Source organism: Mytilus galloprovincialis, chromosome 1 (assembly GCF_965363235.1).
Source record: "Mytilus galloprovincialis chromosome 1, xbMytGall1.hap1.1, whole genome shotgun sequence".
In the NCBI taxonomy this organism is placed as follows: Eukaryota; Metazoa; Mollusca; class Bivalvia; order Mytilida; family Mytilidae; genus Mytilus; species Mytilus galloprovincialis.
The window spans coordinates 76,892,025-76,916,444 of NC_134838.1; the positions used below are offsets into that span (position 1 = coordinate 76,892,025).

Below are 24,420 nucleotides of genomic sequence, written 5' to 3' on the forward strand. Positions count from 1 at the left end.
CATATGTTCATTATGATGTTAAATATATAATTATTAGCTAAATTAAGGGATTGACCCCTATTTCATGGTTCACTGAAAATTGAAACATGATAAGATGATCTTGTATATAAAATGTTAAATAGTGTTTTCGATATTTGTTTTCTAGATACAAAAGTGAACTGGTCTGTCGTATGGAGTGCAAGTAAAACTGATATAGAAAATAGAAATGATGCCTTTACCAAGGTAAGGAAAAGAATTCAAAGAAACAGTACTAGATATCTTTGCCCTCTTAGTGTTAATGTTTTTTTACCAGCGTTCAGATACTTTACTTGTATGATAGGCTGACTTAACCCTTATACCACACCTCTTCAAAAGAGTCTTACAAAAAAAAAATAACCATGTAATTGAAAAATGTTTGCCTACTCATTTCCAGAAGAATTTTTTAGTAAGTTGTAATCATAGAAAATTGTCATGAAGACATTTCTACTTTCAAAGATATACAGTCAAATATAAGAATGTTAAATATCAGGTTTCAAAGCTTTTATCAATACCATTGTATGAGCACTATTAAGTTGGTGGAAACTATTTTGGCAATTTTGTTCTATCGGCAAAAATAAGCAAAAATTTACACCCCAGCAAAAATAACCCGCTATACAGTATTATTATCTTTCAGTACAACCACATACCAGTCCTACATCAAGTTATGGAACAGCCAGAATATATCTGTTACCTACATACAGTCTATAGCAAAATTACAGGTATTTATAATTTATGTAGAAAATTTTAAAAAAGGATAAAATATTAGTTCTCAAAATTAGCATGCCAAAAAACCCTCAAAATAAGAATGTTAAAAAACACTCAAAATTAGGATGCTAAAAAAAAATTATAACTATGCTATTATATGCCTGGAAGCTAAACTCATCATTTAAGCTCAAAGTTATAGAGTTAACAAGTTAATAAAATGTCAACTAAATTCAATTATACTGAAGTCCCATGATGCTTGAAAGTTAACCTGTTTAATTGTCTCTAAATGAAATGAGTATTTCAGCACAAAATCTTGAAACATATTTTTTGCATGAAATTATAAGATTTGGTATTGTGTAAAAAATATTTATAAGACACACAAAAGAGTAAAAGTTTTGACAAGGTTCGTTCTTATTAAAGATAATTGTATTGCAGAGAGTCATAATGCAACATGCTATGACAAACTACCAGCATTAGAAAAGAAAAAGTCTAGATATATATTGTATGATGAAAAGAAAGGAATTCAGACCAAACATGGAACAGATGCAAGAGATATAAGGTGGGTTTAAATCACCATCTCTGAAACTAAGACAGTCTGGGTAATAGTTTCAAAAGCATACATCAAAATGTTGCGATTGGTCTCCAAATTTTCAACTTTAAAAAAATGAAATTAAACCAATGATGTGATCATATTTTTATGAACAATGAAATACCCTAAAGTCCTTCAGATTCTGAAATGGCAATTTAAGTGGATTTTAACTTTCCTAACTGGATTATCATGTTTTGAAAATTAACTTAGAAAAGGAGATGTTGCGTTTACCAGACAGCAACCCAATAACTTAAAAACAAACAACTTCCAGAAGTCAATATATGGGTCGCTTAATGTAAGATTTTCTTCTTTATAAAAATGAGTTAATGACATCATATTTTCTTACATTGCTTTTGCTTTTGGATTAGCAGAGAGTAGACATCTACATTGTTTGACACGTCTTAACAGTATTGGATTTATTGTTTTTTCAGATACAATGGTAGACTATGGCACAGCGACAGCAGTTTATTGAGGAATAATGGTACTATCATCCATATGAAACTAAACGTATATGTGGCAGCAATGTTTCCTGTAAGGCTATACATCTACTCTGGAAAAAAACTGGAAGAAATGAAGGTATGTTATTTTTTATGGAACTACTAGACATGTTTTGAATTTTCTTTATAAAATGTTGAATTTCTATTATCATCAGTTTTTCATACTCGGTCCTAATCAAATGTTAATATATTAATACATTTTTCAAATTTGCATTGTATGACAAATAAAGGAAGATAAAAAAAAATTGACCAAGGCAGGGGAGATAATTTGCCAAACTTTGTTTAGACACTTTATAAAAATGTTGGAATATTAGTCAAAATATTTTGGGGCATACTGTATTAGCTTTCATTAAGATTTCTGAATTATTGATATTTGACATGATATTTTTTAGACATACATATCAGATAGTGTTGGTGAAACATTAGAGGCCATCTGGTGGACAAACCTGAAGCGGTCTGTTGTTTTAAGTTTATTAACATCAGAGAATTTAGCATTGAAACTGAATCTACAGTACAATTACATGTAAGTTGTTGAGTGAAAATTTTGTCAATTTAAGTTGTGGGTTGGCTGTTAAAGTTTGTTTATTATTTTTATAAAAGCAAAACTATATTCAACATAAGGGGAATGCAAAAAGTGATACATGATACAATTTTAAACTATTTAATTACAAGTGACTTTTTTTTTATTTTGAAAATGATAAAACATATCTCATATACTAAAGATCAACTAGATCTAAAGGTTTTAAATTTTTGAAATCTTACTTAACATAATTAACTCTACAGAAATCACCATATATATCATGTAATATACATGCATTATTTTTTAAATGTAACTGTGTCAAATAATAAAAAGGATGGCTTAAAGAAATACACTTGCTGATCGACACAGTAATTCATTACTTTGATTTTTCAACATCTCTTTAAATTAATTTTCAGATTTGTCATAATCTTTCAAATTTGCCAATTTAACACCTAATTGTTTTTTGCATAATGATATAAAATATGTTATAATATATATCTTCTCTTTTGAAATTTGTAAATTAGCAATTTCTTTGACATTTCTTAATTGTAGATATAACCAATATACACAGTTGTTACAGTACCATGTGGTCTTCACATCAAATTTCCAACCAATCATATTGAAGGTTTGTTAAAGTTTTTGAAAAGCACAGAACTATATAAGTCTATGAATTCTTATAAGTCAGATAGAAAATAATGTCTTTGTTGAAATTTTAATAACTTCTTAAGGTGGTACCCAACACTTTCACTAAAATTAATTTGGTTCGCTTAATTTTCATATAACTTTGTCAAAGTATTAACTTTTATCCTTAAACAAAAATATAAAAATTTCAAAAAAGTTTTAACCAACCGTTTTCTTAGAAATATTACACTGGTTATATAGCTGTTTGACAAACACCTATTTTGATCATTGAGAAGCTTAATATTCCTTTTACAACACAACATAAGTAAGATGTTTAGCTGACTTTACAGAGTTATCTCCCTGTAGTGTTAAGTACCACCTTAATGGAGTAAAAAGGAACTGTTTGATAACTGTAAATACTGCTTATTATGGTTATTTATAAATGCGTACATAATATATTTAAAAATCTTTTATTGCAGCAAAACAATGATCAATGTTAACACTGTTAAGACCAAATCTACAAGAAAATATAGTTCAACAACCACAACACTTAAAATATATGGCAAACAATATAAGAAATTAATCATAAATAGTATAGAATTAGGAGATATTGTATGTTTGCCAATTAGAATAAAATTGAGAATGGAAATGGGGAATGTGCCAAAGAAACAACAACCCGACCATAGAAAAAAACAACAGTAGAAGGTCACAAACAGGTCTTCAATGAAGCGAAAAATTCCCGCACCTGGAGGCGTCCTTCAGCTGGCCCCTAAACAAATATATACTAGTTCAGTGATAATGAACGCCATACTAATTTCCAAATTGTACACAAGAAACTAAAATTAAATAATACAAGACTAACAAAGGCCAGAGGCTCCTGACTTGGGACAGGCGCAAAAATGTGGCGGGGTTAAACATGTTTGTGAGATCTCAACCCTCCCCCTATACCTCTAGCCAATGTAGAGAAAACTATATATAGTAAATAAAAAAATATATATATTCTTATATAAATACATCTATGTTTTAATTTCTTTTCAGATGAAACCATTAACCCAGAGTGAATGTTTTGACATAGTAAAAGATACTGTTTCTCTAATGATTACTAAGGAAACAGTTTCAATGGAAGTAGCTGTAGCTCTCGGTGAAAGTACCAGTGATATTATACTGGATCAGAAGGTATATTATTGATTTTCCTGAATCAAAAATTGAATGATTTAGTCAGCAAATTTGGCAGTTGAGATCTAACACCTTAGTAATACCTTAAAACTGGAATGGCTGAGATTTACAGATGCCTGAAATTATAGAAAAATGTATTTGAGAAATTAATATACCTTTCTTCAAATCATAGTTATCTCCCCTTAAATAGATCCAAATTCTGCATACAAGTCGAGGAACTACAGGATAATTTGAACTGGATAGAACACTTGAATTTGTGTTACACCAATTCTCACAAAATCTACTAAAACTATAACCCCAGGAATAGAAATAAATCTTATTTTCTAAAATGTCATTCTAACACATGATAAGATTTTAAAATTGGTTCAATGTTTTATACAACTTTCAAAACCTCTTTTACTATGACTTTAGATTTCTTTTAGATTTACAAAACATTCTGATCAAAAAAGAAAAATATAACAAATTTGTTTATTACTTATATATATTTCTTTTACAGAAATGCAGAAATGGTTTTGGTGTTTGTTTACTGGAATCTGACCTGATTTATCTTCTTAATAGTGCAAAAGAGAGTAAATCATTAGGAAATTTTATCAAGGTAACAGTCTTTAAATTAAAAAAAGTTACCATTTATGGGATGAATATGCAAACATTGATGAGGATACTGACTTTGTATTTGCTATAAAATTTACACCATGACAAGTTAGCATTTTCATTGAAGGACAATGAATTTTAAACCTCTAGTGGACTTGGTATTGCCATTCCATTCTCTCAGACTGCTTGTTGATTAATGATAAAATTGAGAATGGAAATGGGGAATGTGCCAAAGAGACAACAACCCGACCATAGAGCAGACAACAGCAGAAGGTCACCAACAGGTCTTCAATGCAACGAGAAATTCACGCACCCGGAGGCGTCCTTCAGCTGGCCCCTAAACAAATATATACTAGTTCAGTGATAATGTACGTTATATTGAACTCCAAATTGTACACAAGAATCTAAAAGTTAAAATAATACAAGACTAACAAAAGGCTCCTGAATTTGTTTCTGTAAATCAACTTATTTTTGTGAATTTGACGAGTAGAAACATAACCTGAATATGAATAATTGCCAAAATGTAAAACCAGGATCTTTTGTTATCTAACTACATCAGGTAAATTTGAAAATCCCGCATGCAATGAAATCATCGTGAAGTGGTCAAGAAACGGCAAAAACCTGAAATAAAGTATCCACTAAAATAAGTTAGTTTACAGTATCTCTTTGTTATCCTCAATCTTTGCTGGACAAAATAGAACAAGTTGAATGAAATATTATTTTTGATTTCAGATATATCCTTCATTGTCAGATGACTATACATTAGATATAACCAAACTCCAGCAGATCTGGATGAATGATAGATCTCTACAGACACTTAATCAACAGATCAAGGATCATCATATCCCAGAATTCCATTCTACAGCAGATGTCCATTCTCTCCTTCATCAAGTGGAGAGTCACTTATCTGCAGAAGTGGATTATGTTGAGGAAGATTTACTCAGATCAAACTTGTAAGTAATATTTAGTTAAATATATGGCAAATATAAGTTTTCTGTAATTTCAGCCCATCCCTTATTGAATCTGATATCTAACTTCTGCCCAGATTTTTTCCATTATGTCTTTACAATCTTATTTTGATTGGTAAGTGTATAATGTTGAGTTACAGATCAAATTCATATTTCCCTTCCAATGACCCTCTTTTCAAAGAATTTCTGTCCTCTGACTTTAAGAATATTTTCTTTGATAGAAGATTTAAAAAAAATGCTTTAATCAAAGGTTTGAAAATAAATATATTTACAGGGTTCCACACTCAAATTTCCGCAGACATCTAAAAAGTAGTGATCAGAAAGACTACATATTATCTGGTAAGTAAAATATCAATAAATAACAAAATGTGTGGGTTACATATTAATTGGATCTCAAAATAAAAAGAGAAGACAAACAAAGGTCATTGTCATTCTTTCAAGGTCAAATAGAACCAAGATTTAAACATCACTATTGCTTAAAGCTTACAAAGAACTATAGAAAACTTTTCCATCTACAAAAGTATTCTATCCAAGACATAAATCAAATCATTCTTATGATATAATTATGTTATAGGTATGTTATTAAACACATGTGATATATGCAAAAATAGCAAAATGGATTGGACACAGTTATAACAACATTAGACATTTCCAAGAGAATAAGTTCTATATGTGATGTATTGAATTATCATATTTCCATTACAGATGAAGAAGGTGCAACATTACTAAGCCATCTGGAGGTATATCCTACAATTGACCTTCAACTTGACCCATACAAGATGAATTATAACATTACAGTGAACTACGACATCATAATGTTACATTTTGATGTCAGAACTAAAGACAGTAAAACTGAAGCTAGATTTGAAAATATTAGTGGTTTAGTCAGGTAATTAGTCACATATTCTAGAAGAACCAAGTTAAGTTTAGAAACGTTTTCAGAATATTTTTGGTGCTCAAAATTTTGTGGTATGATTGCCAATGAGACAACTATCAGACAGAGTTCAAATGAAGTGGATATAAGCAACTATAGGTCACTATACAACAATATGCAATATCCATACTGCATAGTCATCCAGGCCCAAACTTGACAAAATTATTCAAACAAAAAATCCAACAGCCTGTTTCATAACAAAACAATAAACACAAAGTAAATCTGACACATACAAATTATATTAGCAACCAAATTTCCACCAGATTCAGATGGTCGCTCATTTATTGTAGAAATTTAAAATTACAAAAATTTTGCTTATTAGGATGTTATATGGAAACATAAAATATAGATGATAGCTATGACACAGAAAAGTTTGCCTTTTGATGCTCTTCAGTAGGAAAGAGTTCCACAAAATGTTGCTGTATTGAGTTTCTAGAAATATCCTATTTGATATATATAGTTAGCAATTAAGCAAGAATAGCTTACTCTGCTGTATAAAATTATTTGTTTTTATACCCCCGCCTTTAAAAAAGGGGGGGTATACTGTTTTACCTCTGTCTGTCAGTCCGTCCGTCAGTCCGTCCGTCCATCAGTCCGTCAGTCAGTCCGTCCCATGAAACTTTCGTCACATTTTTCTCAGGAACTACACATCCACCCTTTCTGTAATTTGGTATCAACATTTATATATGTCAGCCATACCGTGTGATGCGTTTTCAGATTCATCACTTCACAACTTCCTGTTTACCGAACACTTGTCTGATTTTACACATGATAGCCAAGTTGAAAATTTTCGTCACATTTTTCTCAGGAACTACAATACAAGGATTTCTGAAATTTGGTTTCAGGATTTATATAAGTCAGCTATACCTTGTGATGCGTTTTCAGATTCATCACTCGACAACTTCCTGTTTACCGAACACTTGTATGATTTTACACATGATAGCCAAGTTGAAAATTTTCGTCACATTTTTCTCAGGAACTACAATACAAGGATTTCTGAAATTTGGTTTCAGGATTTATATAAGTCAGCTATACCGTGTGATGCGTTTTCAGATTCATCACTCGACAACTTCCTGTTTACCGAACACTTGTATGATTTTACACATGATAACCAAGTTAAAAATTTTCGTCACATTTTTCTCAGGAACTACAATACAAGGATTTCTGAAATTTGGTTTCAGGATTTTTATAAGTCAGCTATACCGTGTGATGCGTTTTCAGATTCATCACTCGACAACTTCCTGTTTACCGAACACTTGCATATTTTTACACTATTAATATTATCCACTTGCGACGGGGGTATCATCAGTGAGCAGTAGCTCGCAGTTTCACTTGTTTTGTTTTCTTTCTCCCTTCATATTCTGACAAATATATTTTTTTTCTTTTCATTGTAGAAAAAGTAACTTCACAATAGGACTGGGAGACAATTTAATCAAGATACATGTAGTGGATATTAGTAAAAGACAACCAGTTATAATAAATACCTACACATTCAATGTCTATAGAAAATATGGAGGACAGACAGGCATTTCTAGTACTGTACTGAAAACATGTGTTCTTAAACAGGTAAATTATACACAGTCCTGTACTGAAAACATGTGTTCTTAAACAGGTAAATTATACACAGTCCTGTACTGAAAACATGTGTTCTTAAACAGGTAAATTATACAGTGCTGTACTGAAAACATGTGTTCTTAAACAGGTAAATTATACAGTGCTGTACTGAAAACATGTGTTCTTAAACAGGTAAATTATACAGTGCTGTACTGAAAACATGTGTTCTTAAACAGGTAAATTATACACTGTAGGACATACATAGTACTGTACTGAAAACATGTGTTCTCAAACATGTAAATTACAGGGCATTTTAAATACTGTACTGAAAACATGTTTTAAACAGGTATACAGGGCAGTGCATACACAGTTTATTGCCCAAAAAACTAAACTGTCATGCTACATGTCCCTTATAGTAAGCTATAAAAGGCTGTGACATAGACAAAAGTTAGAACAATGGAAATGAGAAAACAAATTAACTGATTTACATACAAACAATGAATGAAAAACAAATACGAAAGACAGCATAAACAACAATAACCACTTGGTACAAGCACATACAGAATGTGGTTCGGTTGAACATGTTTGCCAGCACTCAAACCTGCCTGCTGGGTCAGTGGTGCAAAGACAGAACATGAGAACATAAAAAAATGTAGACTGATTGTTAGACCTTGATTGAAAAGAAAATATCAGTCCCCAAAACTAATATCATCTATTAGGCTTATATAGTATTGTATTAATTTGAGAGATTATATTTGCCATAAAAATTCTTGTTTCATTGCAAAAAAAAATGTTTTGGTTTTCAGAGATCTCTTCATAGAATTTTAGTAATAAAAGTTAGAAATATTAATCAGGTATTCCAAATATCATTGTTCTAAGTTGCCAATTGAAGGAGAATCTCTTTACAATTTGTTATCCAATGTATTTTTAATGGCTCTAATTTAAATTATAGGATTGTACACTGAAGTTTCTGCCTGATCAAAGCTGTGGATTACAACCATCAGCTCAGTATACAACATGGAACCAGTTTATTTTAGAGTCAAACAAGAAACCATATTGTTACAATTATCAAGATTCTTTAGATGGTAGGCATTACTTTTTAATGGTTAACTTTTGACAGAAACCAACACCGTAAATATAATAGATACAAGAAGATGTGGTATGAGTGCCAAAGAGACAACTCTCCATCCAAGTCACAATTTGTAAAAGTAAACAATTAACAGGTCCAAGTACAATCTTCAACATGAAACCTTGGCTCAAACAGAACGGCAAGTTATAAAGGGCCCCAAAAATGACAAGTGTAAAACCATTCAAAATGAGGAAAACCAACTGTCTAATCTATATGAAAAACTAGAAACAAGAAACACTTATGAACCTATCTTTTGACTTGACTACTGAGTGATGTAGCAGATCTACAAAAATACTTGTTAGGTTGATAAAATAAAATAAAAAATTCTTCTCTATTTAGATGAAAGTTATCGGCTGCAGGTAAAATTATTGTAAAGTTACAAATATTTCTGAAGTATGAAATTTACATTCTTTATTTAAATAATGGTACAATCAGAAATTTATTGTCAAACTTTCTGACTATAATTAATATTTGCAGCTGACTGGAAAGTTCCATGTTATTCATGTGCAGATAGAGAAAGTTGCTATTGGCAACAAGCAAGATGGCAGCCATCATCATGTCAGCACAGGAAACATAGCATTACAGAAGTGAAGAAATGTTTTGTTGGAAAGAAATTTTTATTTATTGGGGATTCTACAAATCGTGGTATCATGCACTATATTTTAGAAAAAATAAATGGAACTTTGTATGACTGGGATAAAACACATGATCTAAAATTTTACACAAGTGTTAACAATCAGCAGACATTAATGAGTTTTGCATATTATCCACAATTCTGGTTGCCTAACAACCATAGACCAGGATTTGATAAAGCTGTGTATCAACTTATTAAATGGTATGTAAAAAGAATATATTATTTTATATTTCGTAATTGACCTTCAAACTTTTATTCTTTACTGATATTTAATTGTTCACAGAAACTACCTTTGATATCTTTTAATCACCTTGACAGAAAAAAATTAGAGTTATCTCCCTGTATTGTGAAGATAAGGAAGTTTAGTGCCAAAAAACATCTTTGATCTCTATTTAAATTATATTTTACGAAGAAAAAAAAAGAGTTATCTCCCTGTATTGAAAAGATAAAAGCAAATTCAGATGAAACTCTGTTATTATATTTCCTCCCTTGAGGGAAAATGAAAATTCAAGAAGATAGTTTAACTTATCCTTTATTATTTTAACAGGACATCACCTTTAGAGAATAATAGTAACACTGTATTGGTGGTTGGAGGAGTCCATTGGTTAGGCAAACAACACATTAATGTCATATGGAAGGCATTGAAAAGGTATGTTATAGGTAGCATTGATTACTTAGTTCTTAAGTCGTATTGACTATTTTGGAAGAATTTCACAATAGGAAAATTAATATGAGGATCAGTTCATATGAGCAGAGACATATATACACATGTGTACTTGACATTGAATTAAGTAACAAGGGCGATAAAAGCCTTGGATGTGCAGGAAGATTTAAGGATAAAAGAAAATTTGAAAAATAGTTTGCACATTGCTTTTTCAACAATTTGAATAAAACACACTGGAAAATGAATTCAAGTATGTTAAAACATGATATATTAATGGCAAACATGTTGCATGAAAAATACCTTCAATCAACTAAAATTGAAATTATAAATGTAGATAACGAGTTATAGTTTTTTTTTTATTATTGATCAAATAATTGTTTCAGGGAGGGATTGACGGGAATCAAATTGATAATGAAAGGTCATGGTGCAGGATTTCATCAGCATGTAGAAGGTGTACATTTTGCATCACAAGTGAGTAGACAAATGTATTTTAGTTACCTCAGTAGTTTTATGTTACAGCATGTTTTAAAGTTCAGTCAGGTTTATAGTCTGCTCAGGGTTTACCTCATTAAAACGTTTTTTTTAAAGCAGACTATTAAAATTTTATTTTCAATTAGAAGAAACTCATCATCTCCTAGTTACAAGTTTGCAGCAGAAAGGACTTTTGTAGATAATTTGGAAATTTTATTGTGACTAAGTTCCGCAAAATTGTAATAACTGGGTGTTTTATTCATGCCTGTGTCACATGTTAATCTTGTCACTTTTCCTTTTATCTAGAACCACCAAGAGAAGTTAGAGATACAAGAAAGAGAAGTAGGCAGATATGCTAGTAACCATGGATTCCATGTTATACCAACATTTAATATGACTATGTCTAGATATAAAGATTTCTTACAAGGGAAATGTGCTTGTCATTTTCATAAGGTATAGTATATATATTTTAAGAAATAAATACCTTGATCTTGTCCTTCAGATCAAATCATTGGTTGTAATTTAGCAGTACAGAAAACATCAGTAGTGAACATCTAGTCTCACAAGTCTACATGAAAATTTTGACACTTTTAACATTTCATAAAATAGATTTATATTTGATTGACTGCTAGTTTATCAGGGTATAATTAGCGCCAGAGTCAATGTGTCAGTACTGACAAGATTTTTGGCATGCCTTTCTTTAATTTTCAATCGTTGAAATTCTAGACTTATGTGTGTTTTTTTAATATAGCCTACAAGAACTTTTCTTGACTGTATTTTATGTACTTGTTTATGAATAAATTTATCTTATGTTATTTGTCTTAAGCTAACAAGAGTATGTTGTATTTAGGCAATGCTTCTGTATTGACATGAAATGGCAGGTTACCTTAATGACAGTAACTAGTCCCCCACAATAAAAAATAATTTAAATTTAAATTTTTTTTTTAGGTTACCACGACAACAAATAGACTTGGAATAAAGCAATACCACATTGAAGGTGACATCAATGCTGCTTATTCAGAGTTAATGATAAATGCAATATGTCAGCGTCATCCTGGATGAAAAGCACAGTTTCATTTTTATCAGGAAAAATGACTTGATCACATGATCTCAAGAGAACTAACACTTAACCTAGATGTGTGCAGAAGTACCTAGAGTTTTTAGTCACATGGTTCTAGTCAACGATTCTTCAGAAGTATGTCAGCCCAAAAGTTCATGGCAAGACGTGAAGTAAAGAGAATCTTCAGTACATTATGATTGATGAGTGAACTTGTGACTTTATATTTGATCTTCATAATAAATGTTCCACAGCCAACAAAATAGTATATTACAAATGTTCCTTAAAAGAACTAAAATTACATGGTATTTTATTAAATTATGTGATATTTTTTCTTCATAGAATAGATTCCCTAACTTCAAGCCCTATAAATTTTCTTTCAGGAATGATTGGAAATAAAACAATAGAGTGATTTTAAAGGTCAAAATAAAAGATAAAATCAAATTAATAATAATTAACAAACATATTCATCATGTGATTGTTTACACCTATTAAAGTGCATTTTAAAGTGTATCTCATGTATTTGTACTTTTATACATGAATGATATTTTTTCATAAATGAAAGTTAGAAGCAATATTTTACTTATTTAAACATTTATTGCTCTTAGTTTTTGAAAAAATGTCTTGTTTCTTCAAACTTCTTCAAAGAGAAATGCCTTGCCAAATAATTTTTCTTTAAATATCTGTTAAAAATAGATATTCCTTGCAATTCTATTATATAATAAATATTCCAGGAACTTCTCTTAATAATTATCATTGTAAGCTTTTACATATGTAATCATTATTCAAGGAACTTTTCTAAGATGAATATCATTCCTGGTATTTGTATTACACATTTTTTAATTCTAAGAACTTCTCCTACATAAAATAAAGTACAAAATGTTTTTTTCTTTTCATAATTGTTTACTGTCTTTAAGTGCTTAAAGGGTAAAAGATGTTTTATCTGTATGAAGAATTACTTTATGATACTATTTATCTGTGGTATTTTAGTCTACTATCATCTCATAACATATTTGGTTGTTTGATGAGAGGGTAATGTCATCTAAAAATAAACCTCTGTTTGTCACACCTACAAAACAGCTGGCTCCTAGACAAAAATATATACTATTTCAGTGAAAATGGAGTTCATAGTAAATTCTGAAATATATAAATGATTTAAAAAAAAAACCAGCATACAAGACCAACAAAGGCCAGACACTCATCTGCATAAATGTGACAGGGTAATGTTTATTGGAAAGGCATCTATGAGTGCTCTTTAGATTAAAGTTTATCATTTTACAAATTACCATTTGTTCTACATTTTTTATTTGTTTAAAAAATGCCTTGTTATTTATATATTATGCACAAAATGTACTATTTGAAATGCAAATTTTAACTATTTTGCATTGTTTTATTAACATATGATTTTTATAATTTTATGTTAAATTTTTTAAGTATACAATATTTACCCATGTATGTTTATTTCTATTGGTGCTAAAATTCTATTGTACTATTAATTGTTAGTTGATTAATTATTTATCTATTTGATAATTTGAAATTTATACCAAATGCAACATCAGAGTTCTTTCAACATCTTTAATGATGTAAAAATTGTGAAAAAATTGTATTCACATAAATATAAACTCATTTTACACATTTTCAATTTTGAAAGCACTATTTGTATGCAGTTTTTCATAAAACTGTGATGATAAATCTCATAATTTTGTTTATTATTAAAAAATCAAATAATAAATGCATTCAAAAATTTGAGGACTTACAGTATTAACTACATTGACAGTGCCTTGACTCCTTTTGATAAACTGTTAATATAAGCATTAAAATGAATTGTTTAAAAGCAAACAAAGAAATAAATGCACATTCTGATAAGACCAGAAAGAGAGAACTTTTACCTTTGCTAATTTTTGTATTGGACAGAATAGGTTTAAGTTCTCAGTATAATTGATGTTTGGGGAGGATTTTAATAGAACATTCTAAAGAAGTCAATAATAAAAGTTCATTGTATCAAGGTAGTACACATGCATTGACTTTTGAGGATAGCTTAATAGTAAATTGCAAGAAAGCTTAAACAGTCATAGAAAATGAAAAATTAATGTCTTAGATATGTTTTAACATTTATGTATTGCATTACAAAAAAAATGGTTTGGCAGTCAAGTGCAATGGAATATTTCTGTTAATTTTTTTTCTCTTTATAAATGACTTGTGTTTGTATACAATATAACATGTACACATATTTGGTTCTTGTTGCCATGTTCTACACCCATTGTCTTTCAAATATATATTTTTATCAATTTATGTATCTAATAATAAATTGTATTTGAAATAAATCATATATATTTGAATAATTTGAATTTGTGTTTTTATTAAAAAGACATAGTAAAGATTCTTTTTTGTCTGTATATGTATGAATTCTTCTTAGTTCATAGTCAAAGCAAGTCTTATGGTTTTTTTATGCTCCCACTGTAGGCAATGTGTGCATTAAGTTTTCCTTCTTCTGTCCACCCCATTTTCGTTTTCATACTTTAACTTAAGTTTTCCTCATCCAAATTTTATGAAACACATACACAATGTTCAGAACCACAACACACAGACAGAATTAGGCAGTTAGTCATGTACCATTCTATAGCTTTGCCCCTTTTAAACCTTCAATGCTTGAATGGGTGCATTCATGTCCTCCGGCACATTCTTCTTTTATTTTTCACTGTAGATTTCTGAAAATGTTGTATTGATATCACTTGTTTAGTTGAACTATTTGTGTCTATAACACAAGTTTTAGGATTTTGACTGAAAGAATTTGTGATTTTAAAACTTTTTAGACTCGAAAAGATAAAGTATTAGAAAAAGGCAACAGTAGTATACCGCTGTTCAATATCCGTGGGAACAGTATATTTACATGTTCCTGAATAGTCATAAATCGATTTAACTAAAACCAATTCGGGTCACAAACCAAAACTAAGGGAAACACATCAACTACAATGGGAAAACATTGGAAACACTGAACCGGAACAAAAACAAATGCCAACATACACAGAAAATGTCACAAAACAACTTTCATTTTAGAAAGATACAATGTATAGACTAAAATGGTCTATTACTATAAAACATAATGCTGGAGAACAGACATGATAACAATGATACATATATTCTAAAACCAGGATATAAAATAATGTTTTGGTTGCAATACATTCATGCAAGTTTTGTCTTTTACAATTTTGGCAATATCAATTTTATGTATCCCTCTTTGGTTTACTGCTCCCAAACATTTTATATTTTTGAATTTCATAACTCTTTGTACTGAAGAGTATTCCAGAAACTCTTGTTATGCACAATAAAATTAAAGACATCACTGTAAGCTATAGCCATTACTTGGTGTCCATCATCTGTCTGTCAACGGTTCATAATTGCATCATCTTTTAAAATAACTGAACAGAATAAAACCAGATCTTTCAAAGAGCTTTTCATTTAATGCCAATTTTTAAAAGAAATTGCAAATATCTCATTGTGGTTCAAATTATTAGAATATAAAAAAAAATCACAAAAACGATAATTGAATTAATGTTCGATAAATAATATGCAAATAAGGAGATTGACAACTACTGTGAAGCATTAGTACGGGAATTTTGCACTCATTTGGCGATATTTTCCTGTATGCAGGGACCTTGACTGGGAGATCTCTCATTACAATGTCGACAACGCACAGCTCAAGAGCTCGGGGAAAAAACCATGAAATGTAAACAAACGTGCGCTGAAAGGTAAATAGTAATACATGATTCTAAAAAGAAAGAATTTAATACAACAACCCAAAAAACAGTTAGTAAAAAGTTTAATTAACGAATGGCTCTATCAATTCTCTTGTTTGTCACTGACTTATATTAGTGTATATGCATGCATTGGTTCAATAATTTACAGAACATTAAAATTACAAAAAAAACTAATTGTAATCAAAAGTTAAACATTGAGTATCGACAAGTGTAGGATCATCCAACATTTGTCCAATGTTCAGTCTTAACTTTGTAGAAATAAATATTTGGAAAACAAATTATGCATTTTAATTTACTAAAACAAAATCAATGTTAGTACTGATTAATATTTGTTAAACCTATAGCCCAATCAAAAAAATGAAAATAATATAATCTTTTTTTTAAATAATAATTCATACAAAATCTTAAAATTTACTTCCTCTTTCATTTCAGGCAGTCTGAACCTGCGTAAAGCAGAACAAACTCTATAAAATTGTCAATATGTCTAATTCATAATCATTGTTTATATTTTACATATTAATATAGTCATTATGTACAATACTGATTATGTATGATTAACTATGTAATTAATATACCATGAGCCTTAACCATTTATTGTTGATGAGTTTGTGCTAATAAAATATTTGTATTTGTATCAAAAGACCGTTAGTCTCTATAACTTATTATCTTATACTTACAATTTAAAGTAAAGCTAAGTCTCAGACTAAAGTGACTCATATCTAGTCTCAAGATCGCTTCTATCAAAATTAATCTCAAAATCAAAAGGTCCTTCACGGAAAGACCGAAAGAACTAAATTATGATTAATATTCGTTAAATACCATAACTGATTCCATGTGAGCAGGCTATGTAAAAACATATTCTTAGAACTCATAAAGGAATTATTTAAAAATAAAACACATGACGTCAGTACACGTCAAACGCCGGACTATAAATTACATTTTTTCTAGTTATCATAGCATAGACAAGTTATACTTGCATCTTCATAGCGTTTTTTTTTGTAGCGAAGATGAATTTTAAAAACACAATTTTGACGGCATTAATATTAATTGGAAGTAATATTATAGAGGGATCTCATTTTAGAGGTGGAATTATTTCATGGAAATACAGAGACAATAAGGTAAACTTCTACAAATGTAAAATTTGATTTTAAAAGAACAAGTTAATCGCCATATAGAAGCTTATAGAAGCACGCAATATTTGAAAAAAGTTAAATAACACAAATACCGAACCCCAAGGAAAATACAAAATGGAAAGTTCCAATTATCAATTGATAAAATCGAAAGACCAAATATCTCAAACTAATGAAAAAACTCTGTCATGATCTTGACTTTGTACAAGCATTTCCTTTTGAAGAAAACATGGAAATAAACCTGGTTTATAGCTAGTTAAACCTTTCACTTCTATGACAGTCGCATACAATTCCTTTATATTGACAACAATGTCTGAAGCCAGTAGGTGATAACGCCGTTGACGTTTGGTATTTTGAATTTCATGGACAAGTCACCCCTCTTTCTTTTATCAAAAATTAAAACCCCATGCACAATTGACCTCCCCTGTTTATTCTGTACAGGCACTTATTGAATTTATAAGCAGTTAAAATGCTATTGTGAATGTATAATCTAATATCAGACTTTGAAAGTTAATGGGAGGGGAATTGTCAACCCCCGTGATATAGGAGTCAAAATAAATTGCACATGTAAAAAGTCTTCAGCAAAACAAGTTTTTTTTTATTTCAGATACTTTTTACAAGCATAATGATTTAGATATTTTTATATTTTAGAATTCTGATACTGAAGTAAAGGGAGTTCAATCTGTTCCAACATATATTTTGTCATTTAAGATACTATTTACTATATTGTAACTAGTGTAAGATTTTAAAACACTTTTTAATATTAATTTTGATCTATTAGGGGATATTTGAAAATTCAATTGAAAGGTGGGGAGAGGGGTGTAAATAAAATGGCAATGACATAGCGTAATACAATCTTTCCAACATTCATTTTTCACTTTAAAACTTTTTGGAATTTTATATTCTCAATGTTCTTCAACTTTGTACTTGTTTGGCTTTATAAATTTTTTGATATGGCTTTATAAATATTTTGATATGAGCGTTACTGATGAGTCTTATGTAGACGAAACAAGCGTCTGGCGTACACAATTATAATCCTGGTACCTTTGATAACTATTAGGATACTTTTTGAAACTTTAAAATTAGATTATTTGAAATCCTGATTTATATATGTTGAGTGATCCAATTTTCAAATGGAGGGGGTAAACTATCATGGTTAAGATTTTTTTTCCATTTCAGATACTAGTTTAGGCAGTCTGAGTATTACTAGTTACAGTTATTCCAATCCTTTTATAATTTGCAATCTGGCCTATTAGGTGTTTATAGTGTGCATGTGTGAAAAGCAAGGAGGAGGTGCTCAATTTCTTCATTGACATTTGTTACGTTTTTAGGACGTGTTTTTACCCTAACAATCAGCATTTAATATCTGATATTAATGTTTATTGTCAGCACTTTGATGTTGACATGAATATCAAATATATTAATAAATATCCTGTTTACAAAAATTTAAATATTTCGAAAAAATAAGGATTTTCTTATCCCAGGCATCGACTTCCTTATCCGTATTTGACACAACGTTTTTGGATTTCGGGTCCTCAATGATCTTCAACTTTGTTTGGCTTTATAACTATTTTGATCTGAGCGTCTTTGATGAGTCTTATGGAAACGAAACGCGCGTCTGTCGTATCAAATAATAATCCTGGTTCATAATAGAAATCCACGGAATCATCTACATCTAGGTTTCGTCAGCTATTCTATGTATTCTGGCCATACGGACATCACGTGTAGTTTAATCCAACTTTCACTTTCTTGATAGTACTTACATTACATGTTTCCTATTACAAATCACTCTATGATTGTGTATTGATATTTGAACTGAAATTTCTTCCTATATTTTCTCGTAGATTCAACATTTGTAATGTGTAGTATTAAACCTCAAGCACTTGATTTTAACATTGTTTAATTTTATGAATGAAATACATGGGCAGTAGAACAACTGTGTCACTGAGTACGATTTTTCATTCAATTAAATACTATTTTAACGTTTTGACAATTGTTTGCCAGGTTAATTCATTCCTAATCACTTATTCACAAATTGTAAATCTAGTATTTCTAAATTTTCTAAATCTTTTGCTTATAGCATGTATAGTTTATTTATTCTTTTGTCAAAATTCATGAGATTTCTTAAAGAAAAATATTTAAATATTCTTTGGTTAACTGGCATATTTTTGCAGACATAAAGCTTCATATCAAATCCGTAATGGATTCTTTCCCAAAAGGTCTGGAAACTATGAGGAACACAAAACACAATTTATTAAAGGCATTGATAGTATTCTATAATTTTTTTATAAATAAAATCGTCGAGAAATGTATAAACAATAAGAAAGTATTGTTATTAATAGTAAAACAAAATTTGGCATTGTAAAATAGGTTATAAAACAAAGCTTCTGTATTGACTGTATCTTGAACTTGAAAGTCTTGTCGATAAGACATTTTATGGTTTAAATATGGTTACTTAGTCTAACTCTACAATTTTGTTCTTAAATTGAATTTGGTTTCATATAGTATTATTTTTTTTCAGAACCTTATGTAAAACGATTGATAACATTTTATGATTTTTTTTTCTCCAAAATAAATATATAGTGTAGGGTCATTGAAACAACCTGCTTCAAAAATTGGTTTGATAAAATTTCCCCTTCCATAATTATGATTACTTTTAGATTTTAGTTCGGCAATGAAAGAACACACTGGTGGCCTTCAGCAGTCATCTTCTTGTTGATTGGGTTGTTGTCTCTTTGACACGTCCCCATATTCATTCTCAATTTTATTGCATAAATAAATTAATTATCAACGATTGAAGAATTTATAATATAGATCTACCATTTAAAATCCTACAGTGTATATACATAATTGCAATAGTCAATAATATTATTGTCGTATTGATTCATATATACTGATGTTATATTGATTATTTGTTGTTTGACACTTTTTTGAATGATAAAATGATCCGAGTCGAGTAGGTTAAGGTGGGTATTTAAATCCTGCACTATCAATATCTATCAATTAATTGAATCATCTTTAGAATCTTGCACATTAAGAAGAATTCATTTCAGAAATAAAAATAATACATAAATAAAGTTCGTTCTAAAATTTGGACCATAGCATATCTTTGATCAATCCATAGTTGCGTATCTTTTTAAAATGACATAATTCTTTTAAAGAGAATAGTTAAAGAAGATATGAATTTGGAAAGATGACGTGCACCTATCTACCTAATGTTCTTTCAAACTTTTTACAACTAATCTGATGTAGTTAGATGTGAATGTTGAACCTATTCAAATTGATCCAATTACACTATTTACTGTTCTTGGTAAAGAACAAACCCTAATCAAGTGCATATTATGAATAGGTGGTGTAATGAATCAATATAAATTAAAATATTATAATTGCGACTATGATTATAATTGGAATTATAAACGTAGAAGTTTCCTATTTAAAAGTTCGATTCTATATATCTTCGAAAAAACCCACCCCTTTATTCATAGTTTTCCTAATTCCAGAAGTGTTTAGGTTCCTTTTTTCAACATAGACTTTTTCTGTTATGTCTGTGTATTTTGTTCACATAATCTTGTCAATATAAAGAATTTTATGCGACTGTCATACAAGTGAGAGTTTAAGCTAAAAATAAAACCCGGTTTTATGTACTATTTTCTACACAATGAAATGTCATTTCCAAGTCAGGTATATGACAGTTCTTGTCCATTCGTTTGATGAGCTTTTGATTTTGGCCGTTTGATAAAGGACTTTTCGTTTTCCTAGGAGTTCGGTATATTTGTTATTTTACTTTTGAGTCGTCATCATATTATTTCCGACGTTAAACAAAAGAGAAGAAAAAACCAACATAATTTACTTTTGAATTATACTGTTCGTTAATGTAAATCTACCGTTTAGTTATGAAGTGTTCTTGCTTTTATTCATACGATATTATTATAACAGTAGTTATAGTATATGGTTCCCCTTTTTTCCCCAAGAAGGCATTAAAGACAAAAAAATAAAAATAAATATCGTACATCTTGTCCCCCCAATACATATTATTTGCAATATTTTCATTAAATCATGCGAATAAGGATATGTATGACATTAAAAAGTCTGACCTTTTTGTTTCTATTGATGCTTCATTTGGACAATGAATCCTCTATCCAAAAATTGTTTCACATCACGGTGCCCAGCATTAGTTTCATTTTATGTTCACGCCATTTTAAATCATTCCTTAACTGCTACTATTACAGGTAATTTCATCCTCTATAAGGATCACTCCGAAAGGAAAGCATACATTAAGAAAAAATATACTCTAAAAGATATTTACAATTTACGTCAAACTGTAAATGTATCCAATCAGCCATGATTATTGCGAAAACTAAAAACATTGTTTGTGACTTTTTATAAATCGGCATATTTCAATTAGCATTACGACGAGTTCCGTTGTTTTCCTCTTATTGTTAATGTGTTTCCCTCAGTTTTGGTTTTGGGACCCGGACTAGTTTTATTTTTTCGATTTATGACCATTGAACAGCGGTATACTACTGTTGCCTTTATTTGGTTGGGTTCGTGTTGTTCAATCGAATTATCGGTTTGTCTTTTTGTCTTTTTCGTTATTGGCAATATCGTTGTCAGTTTAGTTTTGACTTATGAGTTTTAACGAGTCTTTAGTATATTTCTCCTCTGTTTAACATGGTGTCTTTTTTTTTTATATGTGATATGTGCGGGGAAAGGTTCTCCTCACATGGGGCCAATCACAAAATTTTCTTGATATTGGTTCAATGTCAATGAAGTTTATTTTCATGGAAATAAATCTTCCCACACTTAAAAAAATGGAATCCAAAAAAAGTTGCAGAAGAAGTCCTCCTTTTATAATATCTTCATATGCATCTTTTTTTTTTACATCTTTTAACTAACGTTAGGGTGGTCAAGTGTTTTTCCGCAAGTATTATTATTTACCATTTATCAACCAAAAAACCCTCTTATCTTCTGTACCATTTGAGCACGTTTTGCATTTTGCTGTCTCTGTGTTATTGCTAGATTTGCCTTTATTCATTTGTATAGTATTAATTCTAGTTTGCATGCTGGCCTTTACGTTAGTTTTTCACCTTTCCATGCAATTTGGAATATATTTTAATACCTGATGAACATGTATAATTATAACCTATCAAGTTTCGAAGAATGATAGACTTATATCCAATTTTTAACTGTAAAGGTTATCATAGAAAAAAAACCCCAAAAATTAAACATTGAAAGTGTATACAAAATTAGTAGACAATCGTTACACATGTTGTTTTTCATTACTGCCTACTTTTAATTTCGATAATTTGTAAAACTAAGATAACTTAGAAAAAGATAGTAAATCAGGAACTATTGTTCTGATTAGAGCGAATACATATCATATTACACAATATTTGGTGGTGGAATATGTTTCTCTTATAGCAAAAGTATATTGGCAATTGTATATTCCAATCTGATATTCATGCAGTAAAACCACTATTGCTCATACGAATATTCATCATATTCTATATTTATGAAAATTCGTAAACAAACTTGTTCTTTCCATAAAATTGTGTCGGATATTGCGGTAAGTAGTCAACTTTCCTTTCGATTTTCTTTTTTTTAAATTATGAAAATTTAATACTCCCAATGATTTCTTGATATTTCCATGCGCTTAATTGAGACATGGACCCCGTTTTGTGTTAACGTTGTTGTTATTTATTCTTTTAGTTGATAACCTAAATATAACCACTAATTTTCCCTTATTAAATGTGTACATACAAATAAATATACACCCCTTCTTAATAGTATAGTGAATCATAGTGATTGTGCCAAGAGTATAATTATCTTAAAACTGTTTTTGTACTGAGCTATTGTTTTTTTGATGGCACAATATTTCTGTATCTTTCAAAATAGGTCGACATAGCATATAAATTGACATATACCGGTAGTCCTTGTGGCGATTCTCTTGATCCTGGTGAAGGTAGCATAAATTGCCATACTGGATGTGTAGGTACCTTGATAAGTCCGCTGTCATATTATTGCACAGATAGCAGTGTCGATGAAAACTGGAAAATGGGTCAAAAAACGATGCCTGTCACGCTTAATTCTTCGACAGACAACATTTACCGATTTGGGTATGTATAAAAGAACTTCATAAGCCATGACAAATTTTTGAACAAGACATAAATATTGATGGAAATTTCGGGTTATTCAGGTTTCAAGTTTCTTACTTTAAGAGAAATGAAGTCAGTTTATCTTAATCAAGTATTTCTTCATCTTTAAATTGTTAAAAGGAAGTGTTGGTTAAGCCATAGCATACAAGTTTTTGTTCATTATCTCTACGTTATGAATGATTTTTTTTAGAAACTATATCAATCTTTTCTTCGATGTAGAGAAGGAAAGCTAAACAAAAATGCAAACTTGTTTATTACGACACTTAACTTGATTGATAGACTTTAAACGCCTCTTTCCTCACGTTCTATCTCGTGGAGGTAAGTTTTCCCTTTGGAGGAGGGTAAACTGACAATAGAAGTCAATTAAGATTAGAGTCGGTTGCACCTGGCACGTACGGGATTTGAAATCATTACCACAGTGTTGAAAAATTAGAAACAGAGTAGTTACCTACTCAGATCACCCGTCATTTTAAAAAAAATATTGGTGAAAGCATTTTTTTAACAGAGCGAAAAAACATACAAATTTCAGCAGAAATGGGATTTTTTAATTCCACATTTGTTTTACGCCACTCAACCAGTTTCTAGTTCGTTATTGTAAAAAGTGAAATGAACATTATATCTTTCAAAGAAGAAAACAACAAAAAATGCCTTTTAAACATATACTACACCCAAAAATATATTGGTTGTACAACTTCACAACCGAATGAATATCAAAATTCAAAGCTGCATATTCCAACATTTGTTTTCGATTTATGAGTTTACTGTCCCTCTTTTATATGTATTTTAATACCTCTGTCTGATTTAAGATACTCAGACTGTTGCTTGGTCTCTCTTGTCGAAGGTGGAAGCAGCTGGTCAGTGATGGCAACTGCGAACTTAACCGTTCGTTCTGATACTGGACTTATTAATTCACCACCAATTTTTGCAATGCAACCAGTTGTTCGACTGAAGCAAAGCTGTTCGTATTCAATCAAAATTCCAGGTAATTTACCTACAGATTGTTCTGTATATCGAATCACAATGGTTCGCTTTGATATTTGATAAAGGACCCTGTATTAAAGGTAGGTCTATTGAACAACACTGAAGGTACATTTAAAATTTGCAGAGATAATTTGTGTAAAAAGGTTCATTAGGAGTAAGAATATTAAAAATTGTCAAAATCTGTCATTTACAGGATAAGTTACTAAATGAAAATCTAGTCTGTTTAAAAAATATATTGAAAATTATCAATTGGAGAATGACTTTCTTG

The 24,420-nt window shown here is 30.0% G+C and overlaps 3 protein-coding genes across 3 annotated transcripts in view; 2 read left to right on the plus strand and 1 right to left on the minus strand.

Annotated features, from left to right (window-relative positions):
- Positions 1-16,699, minus strand: part of LOC143084830 (uncharacterized) — a 138,752-nt gene extending 122,053 nt beyond the window's left edge. Inside the window, exon 1 of the mRNA XM_076260893.1 lies at positions 16,695-16,699. The gene's annotated coding sequence lies outside the window, so the exon portion shown is untranslated. The remainder of the gene's footprint in view (positions 1-16,694) is intronic.
- On the plus strand, positions 82-12,632 carry LOC143084878 (cadherin-like and PC-esterase domain-containing protein 1). Its single transcript, XM_076260937.1, has 18 exons — positions 82-222; positions 653-737; positions 1,159-1,282; positions 1,744-1,888; positions 2,202-2,332; positions 2,882-2,954; positions 3,989-4,126; positions 4,623-4,721; positions 5,450-5,670; positions 5,960-6,024; positions 6,391-6,574; positions 8,014-8,185; positions 9,126-9,258; positions 9,780-10,137; positions 10,484-10,585; positions 10,984-11,071; positions 11,378-11,524; positions 12,020-12,632. The coding sequence occupies exons 1-18, from the start codon at positions 112-114 to the stop codon at positions 12,131-12,133; spliced, it is 2,490 nt and encodes an 829-aa protein (XP_076117052.1). The 5' UTR covers positions 82-111; the 3' UTR covers positions 12,134-12,632.
- Positions 16,700-22,916: 6,217 nt separating the features above from the next.
- LOC143042629 (uncharacterized) overlaps positions 22,917-24,420 on the plus strand; it is a 49,010-nt gene continuing 47,506 nt past the window's right edge. Inside the window, exons 1-2 of the mRNA XM_076215403.1 lie at positions 22,917-23,132; positions 23,978-24,153. Coding sequence (XP_076071518.1) covers positions 23,071-23,132; positions 23,978-24,153 — 238 coding nt within the window. The 5' untranslated portion in view covers positions 22,917-23,070. The remainder of the gene's footprint in view (positions 23,133-23,977; positions 24,154-24,420) is intronic.

What these genes read in the sequence shown, in the direction of transcription:
- LOC143084878 (XM_076260937.1), top strand. Translation starts at nt 112, where the DNA reads ATGTTAAATAGTGTTTTCGATATTTGTTTTCTAGATACAAAAGTGAAC. An exon ending in TTATCAAGATTCTTTAGATG is followed by an intron (nt 9,259 to 9,779) that starts GTAGGCATTACT and finishes TAATATTTGCAG; the next exon opens with CTGACTGGAAAGTTCCATGT. An exon ending in GTGTATCAACTTATTAAATG is followed by an intron (nt 10,138 to 10,483) that starts GTATGTAAAAAG and finishes TTATTTTAACAG; the next exon opens with GACATCACCTTTAGAGAATA.